Source organism: Peromyscus leucopus, chromosome 8a (assembly GCF_004664715.2).
Source record: "Peromyscus leucopus breed LL Stock chromosome 8a, UCI_PerLeu_2.1, whole genome shotgun sequence".
Taxonomy (NCBI): Eukaryota; Metazoa; Chordata; class Mammalia; order Rodentia; family Cricetidae; genus Peromyscus; species Peromyscus leucopus.
The window spans coordinates 34,961,630-34,986,796 of record NC_051085.1 but is presented as its reverse complement, the minus strand read 5'-3'; the positions used below and the strand labels follow the sequence as shown (position 1 = coordinate 34,986,796).

The following is a 25,167-nucleotide window of genomic DNA, read 5'->3' as shown; positions in this document are numbered from 1 at the left end:
CTCTTATGAGAAACAGCTTCATTTTCACACGAGAAGCTGCAGCATGTTGATGACTACCTTACAGTTATTTAGTGACGTGAAGCCATGTCAGATGGGGGTGCGTGATTTTCTTTCCTTACCCACTAGGCTCTAAAATGACAGGATGATTATTCCTCTAAAAAATAATTCTCTTTGCAGGTCTCATCACATGCTCAATTAATTTTCTTCCTTTCAGATTTTTATGCTAAAACAGAAATTTTGTAATTAAATTCCTTACTATATGCACTTAACAATGCTTCACAATGGTGTATTTTTATTGCAATTTGATTATGTTGCTTGTGCAGGGATTTTATATTAACCTGAATTCTTAGGCTTATGTACTAGAAAATTTATATGCACGTACAAGGAGAGCTTTATATATAATATGACCTAATATGCATGAGTTTGCAAGCAATTTCCTCTCACTTGTCAGCATGGATCCCCATTTTTATGACTCAGTTTTCATGACCTGTATATATTTATTCTAGTTCTTACTGGATTAACCAAGTACGCTAATGATTCAAATCTCCAGGTCACTGCAACACTTTACAGGAGGGGTGATACATAATATTTAGGATTGGGATCATTCTGTGGCACTTGAATCGGTGGTTAGCATCTCATGGGTTGCATAAGGATCTCAACGTAATTTTTGCATTTAAAAATGTTTTTTTATTCTTCTACTTCAATTTTATATGAGACCTGGCCACCATCTTTCCCATAATAATCCTTCTGTAGTGCAGGTTTTGAACTCACTATCCATGCTGTAAGGGTTAGCACCCTAAGCTTTGAAATTATTTTCAATAGAAATAAATAACATGTAGTTATTTTTTGTGAGCTCATAACTAATAAAGGACGAAGATTACTCAATTTGAGACTAGGATAGAACAAGCAGCTGTGACACACCATGTTCAGATGATTGCTACAGGGAAAAAAAATGCTTTTCCTTTCTCAGAGTATTTGAAAGTCAATGTACATGCAAACGGCAAGTCCAAATATTCAGCCACAGGACCTTTTCTTTTCTGTACAATTCTCCCATGCCCAGGCTTCTTGTTCCCTCTAGGGATCTCGGGGGACCTGGTGTCCATTTGGAAAGTGTGTTTGCCTCATTAGCTCAGAGACTTTGTTTGGCAAACATTGTTGCTTCTGTGGTAGCATGCAGCGAGGGTGGCAGTGAATAGATGGACTAATGGAAGTCTAACAATGCCTTTGACCAACCTGGAGCAGCGTGTCTGCTTCAAGGCTTGGCTTCCTACCTGGAAAAAAAAAGCGTGAACTAACCGCCATGCTGAATGCCCACTTCTAAATAGTTTTTCTACAGTGCTGTGAATGAGTTCTTGAGTGATCTCAGCACATTGTAGCTTCTAAGTGTTAGCCTTCTTGTTTAGCTGTTGGAAGCATAGGCTTGCTGGACCTGTTTCCATACAGCAAGAGCCAGCATTTATAACCTTCTCGGATGTCCCACCCTTCCCGCCGTGCCAAGCCCTAGTGTGGATTATCTATTAACTTTCACAACAACCTGATGAAATCAGTGATATAGATGTGCTGAGGAGATGGGGGCCTATGTAAGTTGAGCAACTTGTCCAAGTTCATACACATAGCAAGTGAAGAACTTGGGCTCAAAACCAGTCAGGCAGGCTCCAAAGCTAAACTCGTCTTTATTTCTTAATGCTTTCCAGCTTTTTAAAACCATTTATCACTGTGTGAAATTTTTGTTTATTGTCTCTGTACTCAAATACACATTTCTTGATTGCAGAGACATTGCATCTCCATCTAAAAAGCACTGTATGCACTACAATAGGCATTAACTGAATGATTAGCATTGCCTTCTAGAATGGGAAAACAAAGGGATGGCAACTGGATCATCCCTAAACGTTGACAGTTTTTACATTTGAGGAGTATTCATTTTAGCAAGCAGTTTGTTCAAGTAGAAAACTCTTCAAACTGCTTAAAGATAGGACTTCAAAAATAAAACAAGTTCTCTTTAAAGACATGGCTGTACACGGAGGAATTTTGACTATTCAGTAATATAAACGTCCATCCTGAGTGTAAGGATGATACAGCTCAGACCCTTTCTGGGAAGAAAATCCTTATGTCTGGGAAGGAATTCTTTATGTCACTCATATCCCTTAAAGATGCCTAAGTCAAGAACAAAGCTAGCCCTAATCCCTGCGGGCTTAGAGAGGGTAGGCACAGACCCAGCTTTGCTTATGAGAATCTCCATGTTATAAGATGACTTCAGATCTTTCTCAGTTCCCATGTCTTTCACTAGTCAGTTGTATCTGATAATAGCACATGAAAGAAAATTTAACAAGGTGTTATACAGAACCACAGACAATCTAGGGTCACCAGAAGCTGCCTGGGTTTTGGCCTGGGAAGCCGAAGCTCGTTCTCAAGCTGCTTTCCCATCCCCTTCCTTGTTTGGTCTTCAATTTTTGACCCCCTACCAACTTTTGTCTTTTTCTCTTTTTATAATTTCCCATTCTGAATATGTCATTTGCCTCCTCATATAAGTGAAAAAAAAAATGTAGCTTCTGCAAAAAGATATTCTTGTTGCTAATGATAACACTATGATATTGGAACCCAACCTCATCCCCTAAACCCACATTTTGAAACTAAACAGTATCTCTCTGTATAAGTCTGAAAAACCTTCTTTCTCAACTAGTACCATACCTGGGCTTCTTCTGGATCATTTCTGCACTTCCTTACCATAGAAACTAGCATGCTGTCATGTTAGGACTGTTTCACAAAACTGTAATTTTGAAGTTCCTAAATATAATTAATCTATTATCTAAAAAAAAAAAAAAGACACTATGCAAACATTTCAAAAGGATATTCTTAGTTGAAATAAGTACCTAGGGAGCACTTTTTCCCTGCCATGTCTTTATTTAAGTTTCCTCTTTTGGACTAGGTTATCTCAAACCAGAGTTTGGGACCTTGTTCTTCAATGTTGGAGCAGAGTTTACATTCTACTTCATCCATTTCCTCCAGTTCCATTCCACAGTTGTGTTTGAAATGTTAATTGTGGTCTGTTGGTGTATTCACATCCAGATTATATTCAATGCCCATACTGTATGAGGAGGTTTAACGAAACTGCTGCCCAGCGACACATTAATTTCTGCAAAACCCAGTCCTCTCGATGCGTGTTTGATCCAGCCCAAACAGCAGCTAGACTGGCATCCAGAGCTCAGGTACGTATCTTTCCTCCAGGTGTGGGCTCTGTGTCCTTGCATGCCTCAGGCAAATAGGTAGGATCTACCCAGGAGCGCTGTGGTGGTGACTTATAGAATTCGAGCAACAGAGCTCAACCATCCATCCTCAGAAACACAAGGGTCAGAAGACTGATCACTATCATTCGTCTCTGTGGGCGTTGTCTACTCCTGGCTTGAAGTACTTTTGGGTGTTGCAGGAAAAAAAAATGATTTCTAAAATGTTTGAAGCCTTTCAGGATGAAGACTTCAGTATATAAAGAATGTCTCTATAGCATTACACTAATCCCCTGCTTATTCAACGGTGTTTATCAGCCTAACCCACCCAGAAAAGAACTATGACTCATAGAAACTGGTCTGGGTGGGAGAAATGTTGCCAAGAAGATGCCTCACAGCTTGGGTCCTGATCTGGAGAGGAGAAGGGGGATGGATGAGATACACAACATGTCTAGTTTATGGCCTGAGGCGCCAACCAAAGACACAGAGTCTCTGATGGGGATTGACAAGACGGAACAGCAAAGGCAAGAGATTTAGGAGGGTTATAGTTCAGACAGTTCAGATTGGAGGATGAAAGGAATCGATCAGTTAGGCACTCCGAGCTCTGGGAACAGCCAAGCCTGAGAGTCTGGGAGCAGAGACAGGAAAATATCTGAGAAGCCAGGCTGCCGTCATCCCCACCTTCCTTTCCAGCCTTTTCCCACGGCTTCTTCTTTTTCTTTTATTTTTTTAAATTGAAACAGGGTTTCTCTGTGTAGCCATGGCTGTCCTGAAACTCGCTGTGTGGAGCAGGCTCTCCTTAAACTCAGAGATTTGCCTGCCTCTGCTTCCCAAGTGCTGGGATTAAAAAAAGACGAGTGCCACCATGCCTGGCAGCATAGTCTTTTCTGTCCCATTGTCTGTCAGTGGCTTCCTGTGTCCTCATAGTCAATGTAGACCTGAATGTAGTAGGGAAAAGCAGAGTGGCGTGCAATGGACTTTTAGAAGGGTCACTTCTGCAGTGACTGTCCAAGATGAACTGAGGGCAACCAGGAAGGAGACCCAGTGGGGAAAATTAGGGACCCTGGAGTGAGGGGACTAGTAAGAGAACAGCATAAGGAATAATTAATGAAGCTGAGAAAATGATTGGCACTAAAATAAAACTGGGCATCAGCGTTTGGGCATCTAGATAATAGTACAGGTTGTAAATCCCTTGTCTAAGATGATATTTCAGGTTTACTCAGAAATATTTCTGATTTTTATAATTTTTTATTTTTTTTTTTTTTTACAAAATTGGCATGTGCATGTATACCCAATACACATAGCTTGAAGGTAATTTATACAAAGTTTCCCATGTGCCTGTGTGTCAACTGCAACACATCCCGTGAGGTCATCTGAGGAGATTTTTCTCTTGTGACAGCCTGCTAGTGGTCAAAGTGCTCCTGATTTTGGAGCACTTCTGATAACACATCTTTGAATTAGAGGTGCTCAAAACCTGAGGGAACACAGGAGGGAGGATCCATGATACATGTGTGTTGGGTGAGTGGTAAGTACAGGTCTCGAGAGTTAGTCTTCCCAGCTGAGATAGTGTGTGTGTGTGGGGGGGGTGCCATGTGGAGAGGCAGGACTCTGGCACCAGCAGCAAGGGTTTGACTTCCCATTGTGTGGTGGATTGTTTGTAGGTAAGTCTTTGAGATTTGCCTTTGCCTGTAAATGACATTAATCACGTATAACTAGTTGAGTGCTTGGAAGTCTGGCCCTGGCCCAGAGAGTCCCTTGCCTGTCTTCTCTCCACTTACCTCATCCTCCTTCCCCTTGCAAAAGCCTTTTCTCTTGCTGGGGTTGCAATCACAATTTTGAAGGACCGTGGCAGCTTTAGGCTTGAATTCAACCTAAGTGTGGAGAAGTCTGGGGGTTCAACTCTTCTTCCACCATGTACAGCAGTACCAGCAACTGACATTACTACAGACGGTCTGTCCGATCCATGGAGCTTGCCAGTGTTGGTGGGGCCAAAGAGGGTGGAGGGAAGGAGCAAACAGAAGTGGTTTTTTTTTTTTTTTTTTGCTTGCAAAGAAGGCCAGCTGGCTATCCCGAGCATAACCAGTGACTTGGCCCTGTTCCCCTCCTTGTTTTCCAGAGCTTAGTAGCGACTGGGAGCACAGAGGGGAAATTGCTTGCTCCCTGAATTCCTTTGCTCTCTGTCGAGCATGTCTGAATGGCAGTGTTTTCTCCCCGAGTGCCAACGCCACCACTCTGGGATCTTGCCTAATAGTGAGCTTGTTCACAAATGGAACAAGAAGAGAAAGTTTGTTTCAGGCTTGCAGGACTGTTCATGGCACAGCCAAAATGTGTTTCTATTTCAAACATAATCAACTTTAAAAAAAATCTGCCATACCCTTAACCAGAGGAGACCAATATTGGCCTCTAAAAATAAACCTTTGGGGGCAAGAGAGATGGCTGGATGGGAGCATTTGCTGTGAAAGCAGGAGGACCTGAGTTCGAATCCCCAGCACACAAAAGCCAGTCGTGGGCACACATGTCTAGAATGCTAGCACTGGGGGCAGAGTCAGACAGATCCTGGGAGCTTACTGGCCAGTCAGATAGCCAAAACATCGAGCTTCCTGTTCAAGGACAGACCTAGTCTCAAAAGACAAGATGAATAACAATAGAAAAGGATATCCAACACCCTCCTCTGACCGCCACATGCTTGGGTAGACACTAACATCCACTTGAACATGTACACACACACACACCCCATACACACAAAATACTAACAACAGCAACAACATTATAGTTATTATTTTAGCTGCTTGAGGATGGATGATCTGTCCTATCACAAAATCCTTGCATTGGTGAGGAATTTACTTAAATAACATTGTCTTGGTGCTGTGTTTTCCAAGGGCCTGGAGATAGATCCACAGAGAGCTACAAGGGGCCTCCCCAGAATGCTTTGGTCTTTGTCTGCTTTCCATCTGTGCAGCTGCTCTGTAGGACTAGCGAAGGCCTGGGGGTATTGGAATTCTATGCTTAAAACATGTGCTGCCTGTCAATCTCCGTTTTCCATCTCTGTTCTGGTTAGGAAACAAAGCCATCTTCAAGGGTAAAGAAAAATAAAACATTCCATAACTACATCCTGACTGACATTAAATGATTTCTTCTGTCCACACACAACTGATTTTATAGGATGAACAGACCACCACCAACCCTGAGGGCTTCCTTATAAATGAATGTTCCCAAACTAAACTGCGGCATTGAGCACCAGCAAGAGACCACAGCCCAGGCTAACGGAAATGCTGGGTGTGTCTCTCCTTCTGGGTGCAAGAGTCCCCGTGATGACTCTAACCTTCTGCTAGTTGAGTGAATACTAACTAGTTTACTTCACGCTTGGTACCCAAGGTTCCGGTGTTGTGTCTCCTTCTATCCGTAGGGTAAGGCCCAAGCAACTCCCAAAAAACAACCAACTGTTACGAGTGCTGTGGGAACCCTGCTGCAAAACAGGGCTGTGGAAGCCAAGAATGAAGTCACGGCCAATCCAAGTAAGTCAGAGCGTGCACTTGGGTCATCCAGTTATGGGGGTAGAGCCGGCATCCTGCCATGGGGATCTGCTGGTGGTCAGTAAATGCTAAAATGGCATCCAGTGCTGCTGCTGCTGCTGCAATACACACACACACACACACACACACACACACACACACACACGAGCTTGTTGGAGGTTGAAGCTTATTTACCAGGAGGGAATATTTCTTATCAGGATGGCACCACTCTGACCAAGTGGGAAGTCCTGTTTGATTACAGCAGCAGGAGCCCACAGCTGTTGTTCCCAGTCTGCTAAACCTGAGAAGGTTGAGATTGGAAACTCACAGGTCGGGTGTACAAATGAACAATTTCTCCGGAGTGGCAGCAGGCACAGCCATCATTACAGTGCCGGCCTTGTGCCTCCCAGGGACCCGCTACATAGTTTACTCTGCCGCCTACGGAGAAGGGAACTGGGGCTCAGAGAGGATATTCGACCTTGCGAAGGCGCATAGCTGGTCGGTAACCAGCAAGTTGGATTAGATATCTATTGTACTCTCCACCCGCAGCGAGCTGCACAATAAACAGGGCTGTCTTCTCTGTGCCCAACATGCATTTTTGTAAAATCAGCCTACAAAGAACAAATTGCCCTATGGCATTTGCATACCTACTTTGCTTCCCGCTCCACGTCCCCTTCCCCTCCCCCCAGTTTCCCTGGCCCTGATCCTCATGCTCCTTTCCAACCGCAGGACTCACTACTTCTGCCTACATATCACTTGTCAGCAGGCACTGTTCAGACAGCGTATAGCATTTCACAGCCACAGCATCACTTCTGGACAGTCGTCAGGTTTTGAAGTTATCAGCCAGTCTCCGCCGGAGGGACAGCACCAGGAAGATTGGCTGTTGATTTGGGGTGGCTTTATCTCAGGCTGAAAAACCTAAGGGAGGGTCCCGGGAGATGGCTCAGTGGGTAAGAGCGTGGGTAAGAGCGCTCGATGTGAAAGCATGAGAATTCCAGTTCAAATCCCCAGTTAAAAACCTGGGTGTGGCCAGACGCATACCTTTGCCCTAGGGCGGTGGAGAAAAGTGATTAGAAGATGGGTGGTGCCAGTCTAACTCTGGATTCTGTGAGGGACCCTGTCTCAAGGGGAGAAGGAAGAGAGGGATAGAACACGACACTGACATTCTCCCCTGACCTCCACACGCCTACACCCACATATGTAAGTGTGCACATACATCATGCACAAAATACCATACACATATGCCACACACACACACACAACACAAAGACCTGAGTCAACACTTTAAAGCTGTCTTCACAGCCTTATGAACCCAAGTTGTTAGGGTTTTGTTTCTTTGGCTTTGTTTTGGCAACAATACTATTCGTATTTTTTTAATTAAATTTTTTTTTCATTTTTTCCAATTTTTACATACATTTACCATCTTAACTATTTTAATGTACAGCTCTGTGGTATTAAATGCATTCATCATATTGCATGAGAAAACTCCACCAACGGTTTCTAGCCCTTGTCCAGGTCTGAGAATGGAGCCTGGGTCTTTGCACACTCCGCACGAGGGTTCTACCCCTGAGCTGCATCTCAATCCCTGTCTTTGTTTCTTTTTAAATCACATTCATTTAGAGCGTGGGCATGTGGGCATGCACACGCCGTGACGCTCCTCTGAAGGTCAGAGTACACCTTGGAAGAGCCAATTCTCTCCTTTTATCATTCGGGTCCTGGGGCTTAAACTCAGGCCAGAAGGCTTGACAGTAAACACCTTCACTTGCCAAACCATCTTGCCAGCCTTATTTTGACTTTTTTATTTTCAGAGACACACTAAGTGGCCCAGGAAAGGCTTGAACTCATTCTAGAACCCCTGTAGTCCCGGAATCTGGGATCCTCCTGCCTCAGCCTCCCCAGTAGCTGGGTGTACAGACCTTTCACTCTGTAAAACTGAAAGTGTGTACCCATTCAACGTTAACTTTGTATTATCTCTTCTCTTGTTCTTCTATGATCTTGTCTGTTTCACTTATTCCCACAGCTGCACAGCATTTCCATATTTTCATGACTATATTATTTCTTAAGATTAAGTCGTAGGGTAATGTCTTCAAGGTCCAGCCATGATGCAGCATATGTCAGAATTGCATTCCTTTTTAAGGCTTTACATTTCATTGTGCATGTGTGTGTCTACGTGTGCATGCTTACTCCTCTACTTATCTGTCGGTGTGTACCCACAGCTTAGGTGCTGCAAACATGTCCAAGGCTCTTCTTTCAGTTCCTTGAGACCTGACTTTCAACTCCTGGGGTAAATACCCAGGAGCAGAATTGCTGGGTCTTATAGTAGTTCCATTTTTAAGTTTCTGAGAAGTCACATGATGTTTTCTATACCAGCCGTACAATTTTACATTTCTACCTACTAACATTGTTCAAAGAAGAGATCCATGTTTCCATGTCCTCACCAAATCATGTGTGTATGTGTGTGTGTGAGAGAGAGACAGACAGACAGACAAAGAAGCCATCCTAATGTATGAAGTGATATGCCATCGATACTTTGATATGTACTTGTTTAATGATTTATTTAGAATGCTAAAAAAAAAAAAAAAAACTTTTCAATGGCTTATTGGCCATTCATGTATTACCTTTGGAGAAATGTTTACTCAAATAATTCCCATTTTTAATTTACTGCTGTGTTCATTTCTTTTGAATCACTGTGATGAACAAATACCCAACAGAAACAACTTAAGGCAGGAAGGGATTTCATAGTTGGTTTTTTTTTTTTTTTTTTTTTTTTTTTGTGGGCCACCACCCAGCTCACAAATAAATACATGGAAACTTATTCTTAGTTTTGAATGCCCAGCCTTAGCTTGGCTTGTTTCTAGCCAGCTTTTCTAACTTAAATTATCCTGTTTCTCTTTAACTATGTTTTGCCTCTGGGCTTTTTACTGTTCTTTATTCTATATGTCTTTCTTCCATTCTTACTCCATGGTTGGCTGTGTGGCTGGGTGTCAGGCCCCTGGCATCCCCCTGTCCTCCTTTTTTTTTGCTCCTCCTCCTCTCTTGAGCCTAGAATTCTCCTTCTATTTATTCTCTCTGCCTGGCAACCCTGCCTAACCCTCTCCTGCCTTGCTGCTGGCCGTTCAGCTCTTTATTAGACCAATCAAATGTTTTAGGCAGGCAAAGTAACACAGCTTCACAGAGTTAAACAAATGCAACATAAAAGAATGTGACACATCTTTGCATCATTAAACAAATACTCCATAGCATAAACAAGTGTAACACATCTTCAACTAATATCCCACAACAGGATTCATTTAGGCTAGTGGTTTCAGAAGTATCAAGACATACATTTGAGGGCATGGCATGGAAGACAAGCTCACATCATGGTGGCCAGGAAGCAAAGGAAGGAATGCATTACTGAGCTGGCTTTCTTTTTCCTTTTTCCTCTTTTATTATTTGAGTCCCCAGCCTTGGTAGATGGTGCTTCCCTCATGAAGGGTGGGGTCTTTCTTCCTAGTGTAGCCATCTGCAAATGCCCTCAAACACATACCTGGAAGTGTTCAACTGATCTCTAAGTAATTCTAAAGGCATTCAAGTTAACAATCAAAATTAACCATTTGGCTTGTATACTTTTCTGTTGCTGTGATAAAATTACCTGACAAAAGGAAATTAGTAGAAATTAGTAGCAGCAGCAGGAACTTGAAGAAGCTGATCACATTCCATCCACAGTCACGAAGCAGAGAGCAATGAACCCTTATGCACTGCTCACCCTCTGCTCTTTATACAGCTCAGCTGCCTCAGCCTAAGGAATAATGCACTTATAATAGGTGGGCCTTCCCACTTCAGTCAACTTACTCAAGATAACACCCTTGAGGTATACACAAAGGCCCATTTCCCAGATATTCTAGACTTCATAAATTGAAAATTGAGATTAGTCAATCACAACTACACCTCTTATCACCTTGATACCCAAATACAACATCATTTAAAACCATAACCTTTCACTCCTTATCACCAAAGTCTCATGTTCATCTCATAAATCAATAAACAATCCAACTTCAAAAGTTCCCATAGTCTAACAATTCCAATGGTTCAAAAACTCAAAAGTCCATTTCTCATCCGAGACTTCAGTCGATCTTTAGCTATAATCTCTGACAAAATTAAAAAGAAGTCGCATGATCCCAACATACAACAGCACAGAATAAACATCATCATTCCAAAATGGACGAGCTGAGGCATAGCGAATGAGTGTTGGACCAAAATGCCAAAATTCAAAGGGCAAACGCCAAATCCTAAAACTCCATGTCTGGCATCTGAGACTCAAGATGAAATTTGCTGGAATCCAAAATGCTTAGCTTGTTCCACCCTTCCAGCTAGGCCACATGCATAACACACAACCTCTCTCTAAAGCCAGACCTACTCCATTCCTGCAGCTTTCCACAGAAGATGTCCAATGAGCCAGATGTCTCAAACAATCCTGAAGTCTTTGTTACAACTTAGACTTTGCCTTAACAATTTCTGGCTCCTTAGGACCTCATTGCAGGAATGCTGACCCTGCCATACATTGCTTGGCCTCTGCTGTTCTCTGGAACAATGGAACTGGACTCCATGTCCCCCAGGTCTTGCATCCTTCATGCCTACAAAACCTGTAGACAGTGCCCTCAACTTCTCTTGCCAACTCATGATTTAGCTGGACCCTCTTGTAACACAGCTGAATGGACTTCTGTGTGCTGACCCTAGGGAAACACTTATCTTCAGTTTGGGCATTCTTGCTCCAAATAAATTTAGATCTCTACAAGACAGATCCTCTGATGGGTAGGTTTAACCATTAAGACACCTTTCCTATTATCCCAGTGTAGCACATGAGGTTTCTCTTGAGTGGTTCTGATCTCTTTAGAAAAAAACAGCTGTTTGCTTAGCACCAACCTGAATACTATTCTGCCTTGAAATTTCCTCTGCCAAACAGATTAGTCCATTGCCTTTGAATTCAACTGCATCCTAGATCTTGAGACACGAGAGGCTAAAGCCAGATTCTTAGCCAAAATAGCACATGAATGGTCCTGTTCCCAGTTCCTGATGGAGTCCATGTTTATCTCTGAAAACCAGTGAGCCAGGCTGCCACTGTATGTATTTTTCTCAGGAGTCCTGTCTTCCAGACTCCCGTCAGGATAGCCCATTAATCTCTGCTTTCAGCATGCAAGAGCTTTTCTAGCACAAAATAGCCAACTCTCCCACATTCCATCCACAGAACAGTTCCAAAGGCCTCAGGACCACGTGGTCAGACTTACCACAGCACTGGTTCCACTTCTGTGTCCCCCCCCCACTTTAAAAAAAACAAAAACCAAAAAAAAAAAAAAAAAAAAAAACCCTAGTTACTTTTCTGTTATTGTGACAAAATATCCTGGCAAAAGTGACTTAGGATGAGGGGTTTATTTGCTGCATTGACTCTGTAATTACTTGGGAAAGTATAGACATCTTGATAATAGGTCTTCCAGTCCATGAACGTGAAATATGTTTCCACTTACCTTCTTAATTTTTTTTAGTAGTTTTGTAGATTGTTTTCCCCCTGTGCTTGGGATTGAACTCAAGGCTTTGAGCATGCTAAAGAATGTTAAATTAAGTTAAATAATGTAAATAATTAATGTTTAAAACAGTTAAATACCTACCCCTGATTTGTACATTTTATTTTACAAGTCCTAAGTGTCTTTGACTCATTGCAGAGTAGTTTATTATTTTTATGGTGTTATTAATAGAATTGATTTCATAATCACCAGTTTAAATTGTTATTATTGTGTAAAAATAGAGTTGATGTAGTTCAGTTTGTATGCTGGTACATTCCTGAATTTACTTATTATCAATTCATCTAGACAGTGATTTGTCAATGTCTTGCCCTTTCTAATGAAGTCGTTTATGGTTTTACTGAGTTTTCTTTCCTTTTTTCTAATCTCAGCTTCATTTATGCCTCCTAGAACCTCTATCATTTATAATTTCTGTAGCCTTTACATTGATTCTTCTCTTTTTCATGCCTTAAGTTGTCAAATTAGGTTTTTGATTTAATTTTTTTTTAGTTGAAGGGATTTTTTTTTTCAGAGCTGAGGATCGAACCCAAGGCCTTGCGCTTGCTAGGCAAGCGCTCTACCACTGAGCTAAATCCCCAACCCCAGTTTAAGGGATTTCTAAATCAAGATCTTGCCATGTAAACCTGACTAGAACTTCCTATGGGGACCACATTGGCCTGGAACCTCAAATGGTTCTTCCTGCCTCTGCCTTGCTAATGCTGGGGTCACAGCTGTGAGACTGGACACCAGGCTTCTTCCTCATGGTTTTTTAAAATCTAAGCCATTATGGCTATAAATTTCCCATTACTCTGCCTCTGCTGCATTTTATAGGTCTTGGTATGTTGTGTTTTCAGCTTCACCCCTCTCTGCTTTTCTTTTCTTTTCTTTCTTTTTTTGTCATAATTTCTTCTCTAAACCCTTGGTTATTTAACAGTATATTATCTGATTTCCATAAAGTTGTGGATTTTCTATATTTTATTTCTATTATGACCTCTAACTTCATCTTGTTGTGATAGGAGAGGACACTTGATCACTATATGTCTTTTTTCACTTTCTGCTATGAGTGAGTGGTGTAACGTGGTCCACGATGGGAGACGCCCTATGTGTACATGAGGAAATGTATATGCCATGAGACAGAGTTGTACATAGATCCCTGATGGAGCTGGTCTGTGTTGTGCCAGCTCTCGGTGCCTTGCTCACCTCCCTCTGGTTGTTCTGTACATCACTGAGAGGCGAGAGTTTAAATCTCCAACTATTGCTGTAAAACTGTTCATCTTTCCCTTTTAATTCCTTCATTTTTGTTTCATATGTGTTGAAGGACCTGATACTAGGTTAATGGTTATTATTTCTCTTTCCTTCATTGAACCTTTTATTAATGTAGAATATCCTTCCTTGTCTCTTGTAAATTTTTTTATGTAAAGTCAATTTTATCTGACATGAGTATGGCTATTCTTGCTCTTTTTTAATGACCTTTTTGTATGATAGTATTTTCTCTCCTTTGATTTCCAACCTATTTGTTTATTTAAATCTAAGATGAGTCCCTTATAGGTATCATTTGGTTGGATCACGTATTGTCTATTCTGCCACTCTCTAGATCTTGATTGGAGCATTTAACCTACTCACATGTAAACTAATCACTGGTGAGGAATGGTCTTCATTTTGCTATTTGACAATAGTCTTTGTTTTTGTCTCCTGTATTGCTTTTATCATTTGTCTTTTGTTGGTTTTTATAGTGGAATATTTAAGCTCCTTTCTTATTTCCTTTTATATACATTTTATAGCTAAGAGTTTTGTGATTACCATAAGAATTACATTCAAAATGTAAAGTCATAAGACTCTAATTTGAATTTATAGTATCTTATCTTTCGTAATGATCAAAGATTCTTTCTTGTTCCTTTAATAGCTGTTTCCAGGCCTTTGGATTTTTTTTTTACACTTATTTATTTATTTTGTATACATGGGTTCCAGAAACTGAACTCAGTTCTTCAGGCTTGGCTGCAAGTACCTTACCCACTAAGTCACCTTGCCAGCCCTGAGCACCCCCCCTCCTTTTCTGTTTGTTTGTTTGTTTGTTTGTTTGTTTGTTGAGACAAGATCACAGGTAATCCAGACTGGCTTCAAATTCACAGAGACCTACTGTTTCTATCTCCTAAGTACCGGGATTAAAGGCACACCACCATGTACCTTCTGGTTTTTGATGTCATACAATTATGTTTTTATGAACTTTGTATACATAAACACAACTAATCATTCTCTTAAATTATGTTGTAAAAAAAGATATTACAAGCTAAAGTTATATGTATCAGGCTTTCCTTTAGGCCACCAACCAGCTCCCAAATCATGACAAGGAGACTTACTAGCTATGAATGCTTGGCCTTATCTTATGCTCATTTCTTGCTAGCTCTTAGAACGTCTCTTTATCTCTATTTTGCCTCGGGGCTTTTTCCTACTCTGTGTCTGCTGGCTGGTGGTTGCCTGGCTGGTTGATCTCCTTCTCCTTCTCCCTAGTTCCCTCCTCTCTCTCCTCTCTCCTCTCACCTATATTTCTCCTCCTGCTTAGTCCCTCTGCCTGCCAGCCCCACCTATCCCTCTCCTGCCTAGCTATTGGCCGTTCAGCATTTTATTAGATGAATGAGGTGCCTTTGGCAGGCAAGGTGAAACAAATGCAATACATCTTTACATGATTAAACAAATGCAAGATAAACAAAAGTAACACATCCTTGCATGGTTAAACAAACGCAGCAGAAACAAATGTAACACACCTTCACATCGTTAAATGAATACTTCACAACATAAATGTAACACATCTTGCCATAGTTAAAGTGACATTCCCTAACAGTAGTATTAATACCAGCTTTTATCCTTGTCCACATAGTTACTTCTATTAAATCTTTATCTCTCCCCCCCCCCACACACACACCTCCCATCAACATCTGAGACAGGTGGGAGAGCTGGCCCCAAGGTCAGAAGGGCAGGAGAGCTGCCCCTGCCCACCACCAGCTGCAACATTCAGGAGAACAGGCCCTGCACCTCACCTGGGCAGCACAATAGAGCCAACCCCATTGGCAGAGGCGTGGGCAAGCCAGCCCTGAAGTTGTGAGCATGGGAGAACTGTTCCCATTGCTCATCAATCACGTGTGGCAGCATGGGCGGCGGGAAAAGATGGTCCTCTGCCCATCCCGCCATCAATGCCTCAGGCAGGTGGGAGAGCCGGGCTTGATACCCTAAGAGTGGGAAAGCTGGCCCTCCCCCTCATCTGCTGCAACATTGGGGAGAGCGGCCCCTACACCATATCTGAGCAACACGATAGAGCTGGCCCTGAAGGTGTAGGTGTGGGAGAGCTGACCCTGAGGACACGAAAGCAGGAAAACTGGTCCCATCCCGTACTCACTGCTGCAAAGGGTGAACTCGCCAGGGCGATGCAGGAGAGCTCACCCTGGTGGTGAGGACAAGGGAGAGCTAGCAAGCTGAGCAACCCAGGGTTACGGATTGGCCCACCCCAATATCCACCCCAATATCCACCCCATCTGTGATCTGCTGGAGCACATGAAGGGACCGATCCTGTAGACCCCAAGCTATAGGAGTTCCACAACATGGGGCAACAGCAAGATAACCAAGAGGAGTCCCAGTGAGGGCCCAGCATGGATAGTGTAGCAGAAACCAGAGACCTCGAACCAGGCCAATGACTCTTTGCAATGAACACGTGCAAGTAAAGATCTATGAACTAAAGAGTTTATTGCATGACTTACTATGTCACACGAGAGCTTCCAGGATGAGTTTTTCTTTTCTTCCTTAAATTTTATCGGGGGAGGGGGGAGTTAAAGGGTAGAGGGCAGATATGCAGGGACATGGAATGAATGGGAATGAGGTGCATGACACGAAAGACACAAAGAATAAATAAAAAGAAAGTTTAAAAAAATCTTTATTTCTTCATACAGTTTTGAGTTACTTTCTAATTTTTTTTAATGGATTCTGAAGCGTTTCCTTGAGCATTCCTTACAAGACAGAAATAGAAAATTCTTTTAGCTAGGAATTTAGTTTCTCTCTTACATTTAAAGGACATTAAATTACTGGTTGACAATTTTTTGTTTATTTAGTTGGCTATTTCTTTTATTTCTTACTTTTTTTTGGGGGGGTTGTTCTGAGTCAGGGTTTCTCTGTGTAGCTTTGGAGCCTGTCCTGGAACTTACTCTGTAGACCAGGCTGGCCTCAGAACTCAGAGAGATCCATCCCCCTGCCTCTGCCTCCCAAGTGTTGGGATTAAAGATGTGCGCCACCACTGCCTGGCCTAGTTGGCTATTTTTTAAGACATACTGTCTTCTCATTAGGTTTTGATGGAAATTGCTGGTGGTCTTATTGGGGTCCCTTGTTCCTGATGTGCCCCTTCCCTTATGCTGCTTTTGGGATTCATTGTCTTTGGATGTTTGATGTTTGCTTTAGTTTTGTCTTTAGAGTTCATCTTGCTTGGAGTTTGTTGTGCTTCTTGGATGTTTATAATTATGGCTTTCATTAGATTTGGGAAATTTTCGGACATTGTTGTTATTAATCTTCTCAGCTCTTCTCTTTGCCTTTGATCCACATTGAGTGTTACCTCCCACAATGCATACATTCATTGGCGTAATGATTAATCTCCATTGTCAACTTGACTGTATTTAGAATGACCATGGAAACACACCTCTGGGAGATCTACAAAAGCATTTTCATAAAGATTTAAGTAAGCAAGGGAAGACCCACCCTTAATGTGGATGACATCATTCCATGGACTGGTGTCATCCTGAACTGAGTCAAAAGAACGCTGAGTCCCAGCATTCACCTCTCAGTACCATTTCATTGAGCCATTACTAGCTGCTTCACACTGTGGTGACCACACTTTCCACACCATAATGGACTCTATCTCTATGAACTAGGAAACCAAAACAAGCCTCTCCTTTTTTAGTTCCTTCTGTCGGGTGTTTTGTCCCAGCACATCACTAGAACGGTTGGCTTGATGTACTCCCACAGATCCCTTAAGCGCTGTTTCATGTTCTTTAGTATTTGTATGTGAATATTCATGTGTGCAAGTGTGTGTGTGTGTGTGTGTGTGTGTGTGTGTGTGTGTGTGTGTGTGTAGCTAAGAGGATAGCCACCCACTTTTCTTGAGACAGGGTTTCTCACTGGCCTGAGCTCCCAATTGGGGTAGGCTGGCTGACCAACAAGCCTAAGACATCTGTCTGATTCCACCTCCTCAGCCCTGGGCTTAGGAGTGAATGCAGCTTTTATTTGGGCTTTAGAGGCTGAACTCCGTTCCCCAAGCTTGTAAGGCAGACATTTACCAACTGAGACATTTCACCCAACTCCTTCAATCTCTTTACTCCCTGATCATTTCTAGTGTCCGATTTTCAAATTCACTCTTCTACCTGATCAAATGTGTCCCCGAATCCTTCTAGTAAAATGTTCACTTTGGTTCTATTTTTCAGTTACAGGATTTATTTTTTGGTTTCTTTTAGTAATCCCATCTCTCTGTGGCTGTTTCCATCCTACTCATATTTCCCTTCCTTGACTTTTTCCAGCATTCCTTTGGTTCTTTGAGCTCTTAAAGACAGTCATTCAAGTTTTTGTCTACTAGATCTGTCTAAAAAAGTCTGTCACTAGGTCATTTTCAGGGACAATTTCTATTCATTTATTTTTTTTTCTTTTGAATGAGCCACATTGCATTATTCCTCTTTGTGCCTTGTGGTTTTCTTGTTGAAAACTAGGTAGGCGGGAGCTAAAGAGAAGACTTGGTGCTTAAGAGCACTTGTTACTCTTGCAGAGGACCAGGGTTTGGTTCCCAGCACCCCCATGGTGACTCACAGTCATCTGTAACTCCAGATCCAGGGGATCTAGTGCCTTCTTTTGAACTCTGTGAACAACAGACATACACCTGGGTACGTGTCGGTACATACAGGAAAAACATTCACACACAGTAAGTAAATCTCGAAAGAAGTTGTTGCTGGTTTTTTTTTGTTTGTTTGTTTGTTTGTCTGTTTGTTTGCTTGTTTGTTTTAACTAGGCAGGCAAATTTAATAGTGTAATGACTCTGGAGACTAGACTCTCCTCCTTGCCCAGGACTTGCTGAGTTTCAGTATTTGTGACTGTCTCTGTGCCCTTCGCCAGCCCAAGTAGAGCCTCTAAGCCAGTGGTTCTCAACCTGTGGATTTCGACCCCTCAGGGATCAAACGACCTTTTCACAGGGGTCACCTAAGACCACCAGAAAGCACGTATATTTAGATTATGATTCAGAACAGTAGCAAAATTACAGTTATGAAGTAGCAACAAAATAATTTTAGGGCTAGGGGTCACCACAAGGTGAGGAACTGTTTTCAGGGGCTGCAGTAGCGGGAAGGCTGAGAACTAATGCTCTAAGTTCTTTTCAGATCTTGTGCCTTTCTCTGGGGATACATGCTCATTTTTCAGTTTTCCTGGATACGTAGTATGATCCTCGAAACGTCATGTTTCTAATACTTAATTGCCCAAAAAAAAGGCAAAAAAATTTGCCTAGGCAAAAAAAAAGATAAAAACAAATGATTCAAAGCATTTGCTTTTTAAATCCCCCAGAGCCAACACAGGAGATCATCACAACAGCCAGCCTAGGAGACTAGGAGACTAAGCCAGCATTGCATCCATGGGGGAAGATACAGTGCTGGAGGCCACCTACCTCTTTGCCTGCACCCTTTTGATTAGCAACATCAGTCAGTGGTCAGAGCACAGATCTCAGTTAGAGAATAGAATCCTTCCTGCCCACCCTGGCTCCCACAAGTTACATGCAGACGTGCAGATTGACCCAGGGACGCATGGGTGGGCCACTGACCGCTCTACTGATGAAGGTACAGAAAAGTGAAATTGCTACTGTGCTCAGAGTTGAAGTTGATAAAATGAACTACGCTTTATTGTCTGAGCCTTTTCCTGGGAGTTGCAAGCTTTGGATAGTCTCCAGAGCTCCACAGCAGTCCATCAGTGGACTGGGGCCCTACAGTGCTGTCTGGATGGGGGATTCCTGGTGCTTCCCACTCTGCCTCCTCCCTAGAATTCTCACAATTTTTACTTTTCTCCTGAGCTGTGAAATAATGTAACAGTGAGGTAGATTTTGCTTATAACTAAGCACACACACATATACACACACAAATTATTCAATCTGTGTTTAATAAAATTTTACTAACAAACTTTTCTCTAAAGTGTAGTGACTCATCTACTAAATTAAAAAGAAAATTCTACTTCTTTCTTTAGAGAGTATATGATAATGCTTAAAAAAGGAAAAAGCACTATGTGAATTTTGAGGTTAACTAAACACATTGGCCAACAGGGAATATTTCCTAATTCATCAGGGTTAGGTGAGATTGACAGTGTGCAAAGTTGAAATCTGACTTCAGCCCCAGATATCTGGGACCTTTGACGTCTAATCTACTGAATTTGGAAAGAGGGTGGAAACAGAAAAACGAACAAACAAACAAACAAACAAAAACCAAAAAACAACTGGCATGTGAGGTTTACTGCTGAAAATCTCAGTTTTCTCCCTGGAATGATTCCTTCAGTATGTCAACATGACGGGAATGAAAAGGTCCTAAATGAGAACCCAGAAGTCCTGTATTCCAGCATGGTCTCTTGACTAGAGCACTCACTCTAAGCCCTGGTCTCATCCATCAGGTAGCAGAACAGTGGGCCAGTAGGTCTCAGCACATGGTATGTTTGGTCTCGACCAGCTGATGGGAGTTTATAACCACGATGCTCTTGCTCCCCAGGGCAGCTGTATTGAGAGGTGGGGCCTTGAAGATGTGACGTGGTCATCAGAACTCTGCCCTTATGAACAGATTAATGCTATTACTGTGAGAATGGGTGGGTTACCAGCACTGTGTTCTGTGTAAAAGGAGGTGCTTATTCCCTTACCTCTCTGGCTCACATTCACACATAGTTGCTGTCTTAGTTAAGGTTTTTACTGCTGTGAAAAGACACCATGACCTCGGCAACTCTTATAAAGAAAACATTTCATTGGGGTGGCTTGCTTACAGTTTCAGAGGTTCAGTCCATTATTATCATGGTGGGGAGCACGGTGGTGTGCAGGCAGATGTGGTGCTGGCTACATCTTGATCAGAAAGCAACAGGAAGTCAACTGAGTCACTGGGTGGTATCCTGAGCATAGGAAACCCCAAAACACATCCCCACAGTGGCACACTTTCTCCAATAAGTCCATATCTGCTCCAACAAAGCCTCACCTCCTAATAGTGCCACTCCCTATGAGATTATGGGGCACAAATACATTCAAACTACCACATTCCACTTCCTGGCCTCCATCAGCTTGTAAGCACATCATAATGCATTTAGTCCAACTTCAAAAGTCTCCATAATCTATCATAGTCCCAACAATGTTTAAAAGTCCAAAGCTCAAAGTCTTTTCTGAGATTCATGCAATCTCTTAACTATAATCCCCTGTAAAATCAAAATAAAAAAACAGATCACTACTTCCAACATATAATGGCACAGGATGTATATTACCATTACAAAACATAGCAGAGGAGCATAGTGAGGAAATACTGAACCAAAGCAAGACTAAAAATCATCTGGGCAAGCTCCACACTCTGCATCTTTACGTCCGATGCCAGAATGTTCTTCAGATCTTCAATTCTCTTTAGCTTTGCTAATACAGCACACTTCTTTCTCTTGGACTAATTGCACTCCCTGTTAGAAGCTCTCCTTGGCAGGCATTACACGACTGTAGCATTGCTAACATCTTGGGGTCTCCAAGGCAACCCAGACTTCAACTTCACAGCTTCACACAATCGCCTCTCTACTCGGCCTCCATTCAGGGACACCTCTGACACACGCCTGACCTCAGCGGTTTTCTTCAGGTGTGGAGGCAAATTCCATAACCCATTTCGTCTATCCTTAACTCCAAAGCTGCCAAGTTCTGCTGCTTACTTGGGCTGAAACATGGCCCCCTCATTCAACTCCACCTTACGTTCTGTCCTTCCCTGCCTAAGCTTGGCTATCCTGAAATTTGCTCTGTCAACCAGGCTGGCCTCAAACTCAGAGATCTATTAATCTCTGCCTCCCCAGTGCTGGGATTAAAGGTGCACCCCACCACACCCAGCTCTAAGCTTTTCTTTAGTTCCAAGTTGAAAACTTAGCTGGGTAGGATCTTGCCCTGAGGCCACCATTCCCTGTATTACATTTCTTAATCTGTTTATCTCCTCAAACACAGTACTTAGCTCCGTTTTACTTCCTGGTGCTCTTTTTCTCCTCAAAGTTTACATTTTGTAAGTTACCCTGCTTGCACCTTTTTATTATAAATCGTTATAAGCATGAACACTAGTAACCACATGACAGAGTCTATACTAGGCTGTTTTGGGATTTCTTCTGCCAATGGAATTAATCCAAAACTCTGATGGGAATGTCGTTCTGTATGCTGTGAATGTGTGTTGCTCTGATTTGGTTGATAAATAAAACACTGGCTGGCCAGTAGCCAGGCAGGAAATATGGTATAGTCAGGATAAGCAGAGAGGAGAATTCTGGGAAGAGGAAGGCTGAGTCAGCAGACGCCAGTCCGCCGCCGTTCAGGGAGCAGCACGTAATGGCATGCAGGTAAATCCATGGAAGACGTGGCGGCATATAGATTAACAGAAATGGGCTGAGTTTAAATGTAAGAGCTAGTCAGTGGTAGGCCTGAGCTAATGGCCAAACAGTTTTAATTACTATAAGCTTCTGATTGATTATTTTATAAGTTGCTGCGGGGTCTGTGAGGCTGGGCAGAACTAGAGAAAACTTCAGCTACAAAATTCTTCAATTATCCTCAGGCACACTCTTTGATAAGGGCAAAAGGCAGTTATTTCTTTCACCAAAATATCACGAGAACAGTCTCTAGGCGACATGCTAAAATTCTTCTCCTCTGAAACATCTTGAGTGAGCCCCCCACAGTTCATCAAATCACACTCAGCACCACTGTCTTCCACATTCCTACTAGTATGGCCCGTTAAGCAGTGCTTAAAGCATTCCACTGCTTTTCTAATCCACAGTCCCAAGATCTATATTACTCCCAACAAAAACATGGGCAGGCCTATCACAACAATACCCCAGTCCCTGGAACCAACTTCTGTCTTAGTCTCTTGCTGTGAAGAGACACCATGACCATGGCAACTTGTAGCAGGATGTTTCTCCAGTCCTACCCAGCCCCGAGGTCCAGACGAATCTCTCCCACCCATGGGTCCCACAGCCGCTTATAAAATAATTACTCAGAGGCTTATATTAATTACAAACTGTATGGCCTCCCCACAGCAGCAACTCTTACAAAGAAAACATGTAATTGGAGTGTCTTGATTACAGTTTCAGAGGTTCAGTCCATTATCCTCATGGTGGGGAGCACGGTGGTGTGCAGGCTGATGTGGTGCTGGCTACATCTTGATCAGAAAGCAACAGGAAGTCAACTGAGACACTGGGTGGTATTCTGAACATAGGAAACCTCAAAGCCCGCCTCCACAGTGGCACACTTTCTCCAGCAAGGCCACACCCATTCTAACAAAGCCACACCTCCCAATAGGGCTACTCCCTATGAGATTACGGGGCTAATTGCATTCAAACTACCACAGTTGCCCTCCTGCTATGGATGGTGCAAGCAAGAAGGCCCTTTGGCAAATGCAGACAATTCACCTTGGACTGCCCAGCCTCCAGAACTGTCACAATTAAAGCTCAGTCTAAATGACTCCGGTCTCAGATATCCCGTTATAGAAACACAAAACAAACTAAAATAGAAATGAGCACCAAGAAGTGGTGGCTGTTGCTATAACAAATCAGAGACACATCTGGGAAGCCACACATGCCGCTCTTGAGCTGGGTAATGGGTAGAGGCAGGAGGAATTTGGAGAATTGAGCTAGAAAAAGTCTAGATTGCGGTTCATAGGCTAGTAAGACTAATTCTGTTGAGGGCTCAGAAGACAAGAGCAATAGGCAAAGCCTAAATAATCTTAGGAATGGCAGTCATGGACCACATAATAACATGTTGGTCAACAGTGGGCTGCATATATAATGATGGTTCTCATAAGTTTCCAGTGAAGCTTGAACATGAGTACTGGCTAATGATGGCATAGCTTCCATAAGATTGTAATGTAAACACACTGGTGATGGATTGGTGGTGATGCTGATCTAAGCAAATCCATCGCCTGATGGCTGTACAAAAGCATAGCACATCCGATATGTGTGACACAAAGTACTTCCTGATGGTGAAGTGCCTGGGTTGCCGATTTACATGTTGATAGCATACGTTTTTAGCATTACTTTAGAGTATGTTCCTATTTACTAAAAATTACTGTATGGTAAAGCAGCTGCATTGTGCTGGCAATGGCTTCATACATCTCACGTTCACTAGTCTCTGGCCACTACAGTCTGGCCGGGTCCAGTTTCTAGCTCACCTAGAGGCCACTGAGTAAGTGACTATCCTGTGGATAGGTTTGGGTTTCTGTAAGTGATTTCTGTGCTATTAGTGCACCAGAACTCCATACCCACACACTCTTCAAAATGTATCTCCATTGTGAAGTGGTGTGTGACTGCCTGCCTGTACTTAAGTAGTTGTGCTCAAAATGCAGAAATACAGATAACAGAAGGCCATTGCACTGAGGTTCCGGAGGGAAATGAGAAAAGAGTATTAGAAACCAGAGTTTCTACTGCAGCTTCTCAGAGCTTGGCAGGGTTTGTCTGCGTGCTAGGACTTCAGAGCGGGCAGAATTTAAGAGCAATAGACGAAGACCTCTGGCAGAAAGAATGTCTAAGCTGTGAAGGACTCGAGGTACCACGCGGCTGTCTCGGCCACAGACAGTAAGGAAAGAAAACAGACATGATTTAAATGTGGAATTTATAATTAAAAGGGAAGCAGAGAGGGAGGATTTGGAAACCCCTCAGCCTGGCCATGTAAAGAATAAGAGTCTGTTTGGGAGAGACTGCAAAGGGTGTGGGCCAGCAACTGTTTGCTCAAGAGATTAATGGATACAAAGAAGATAGCTTCTAATCCTCAAGTCAGCAAATGACCCTGAAGGTATTTCAGAGAATTTCCAGGCAAGCTAAGACTTTTGAGCATCCAGAGATGTGCCCACAGGACTTCAGCATTCGATGCCCTATACCTCAGGACTCCCGCTCTCTGAATTCTGGGACAGCATCCCTCAGTAGCCTCAGCCATGGTTCAAGGGGGAGCGGGGAGGCATGTGACCCCACTCACTGCTCTGGAAGGCACGAGCTATAAACTTTGGTGGTATCCACCTGGTCTTAGCTCTGTGGGTGTAAGAAGTGTAGGAGCGTTGGTACCACGGTGGCCTGCCTAGACTGACAGCTTGGGGACCCAGGCAGAAGCCTCTCACAGACACATAGGCACTGCAGAGTTCAGCCTAAGGCAGTACTTCGTGGAGTTGTGGGAGCAGGCTAGCCCCTGAGACCATGGGATTGTGGGGACACATGTCAGTTACTTTTCTTGTTGCTGGGAGAAAAACAAGGCAAAGGAAACTTAAGGGATAAAAGGTCTCTTTCGGTTGACAGTTTGAGGGTATAATCATCCCGGCAGCCGAGGCACGACGGTGGCCAGGGTGGCTCCAGTTGTGACAGCAGGGGCTTGTCACAGCTGGTCACATTTCACCTGCAGTCAAGAAACAGAGAGAAATGAATTCTGGTCTTAAACTCTCTTCTTCCTCCTCCTCCTCCTCCTCCTCCTGCTTTTAATTCAGTCAGAGACGCTTAGTCTGTGGGATCGTGCCACATACATTCAAGGTGGGTCCTTTCTCCTGAGTTAAAGCCCTCTAGTAATATCCTCACAGACACACCCAGAGGTGATCGCCTAGGTGATTCTAATCCAGTCAAACTGACAGTGGGGCTTAACCATTGCAGGCCCTAAGCACACAACTCCGGTCTAGG

The 25,167-nt window shown here is 43.0% G+C and overlaps 1 protein-coding gene across 2 annotated transcripts in view; it reads left to right on the top strand.

The window, feature by feature from the left end:
- The window catches only part of Zc2hc1b (zinc finger C2HC-type containing 1B), a 52,608-nt gene that overhangs the window by 20,510 nt on the left and 6,931 nt on the right, over window positions 1–25,167 (top strand). For both annotated transcript variants that reach the window (XM_028861343.2, XM_037200313.1), the window contains exons 5-6: window positions 3,067–3,206; window positions 6,628–6,736. In XM_028861343.2, the coding sequence (XP_028717176.1) occupies window positions 3,067–3,206; window positions 6,628–6,736 (249 nt within the window). The remainder of the gene's footprint in view (window positions 1–3,066; window positions 3,207–6,627; window positions 6,737–25,167) is intronic.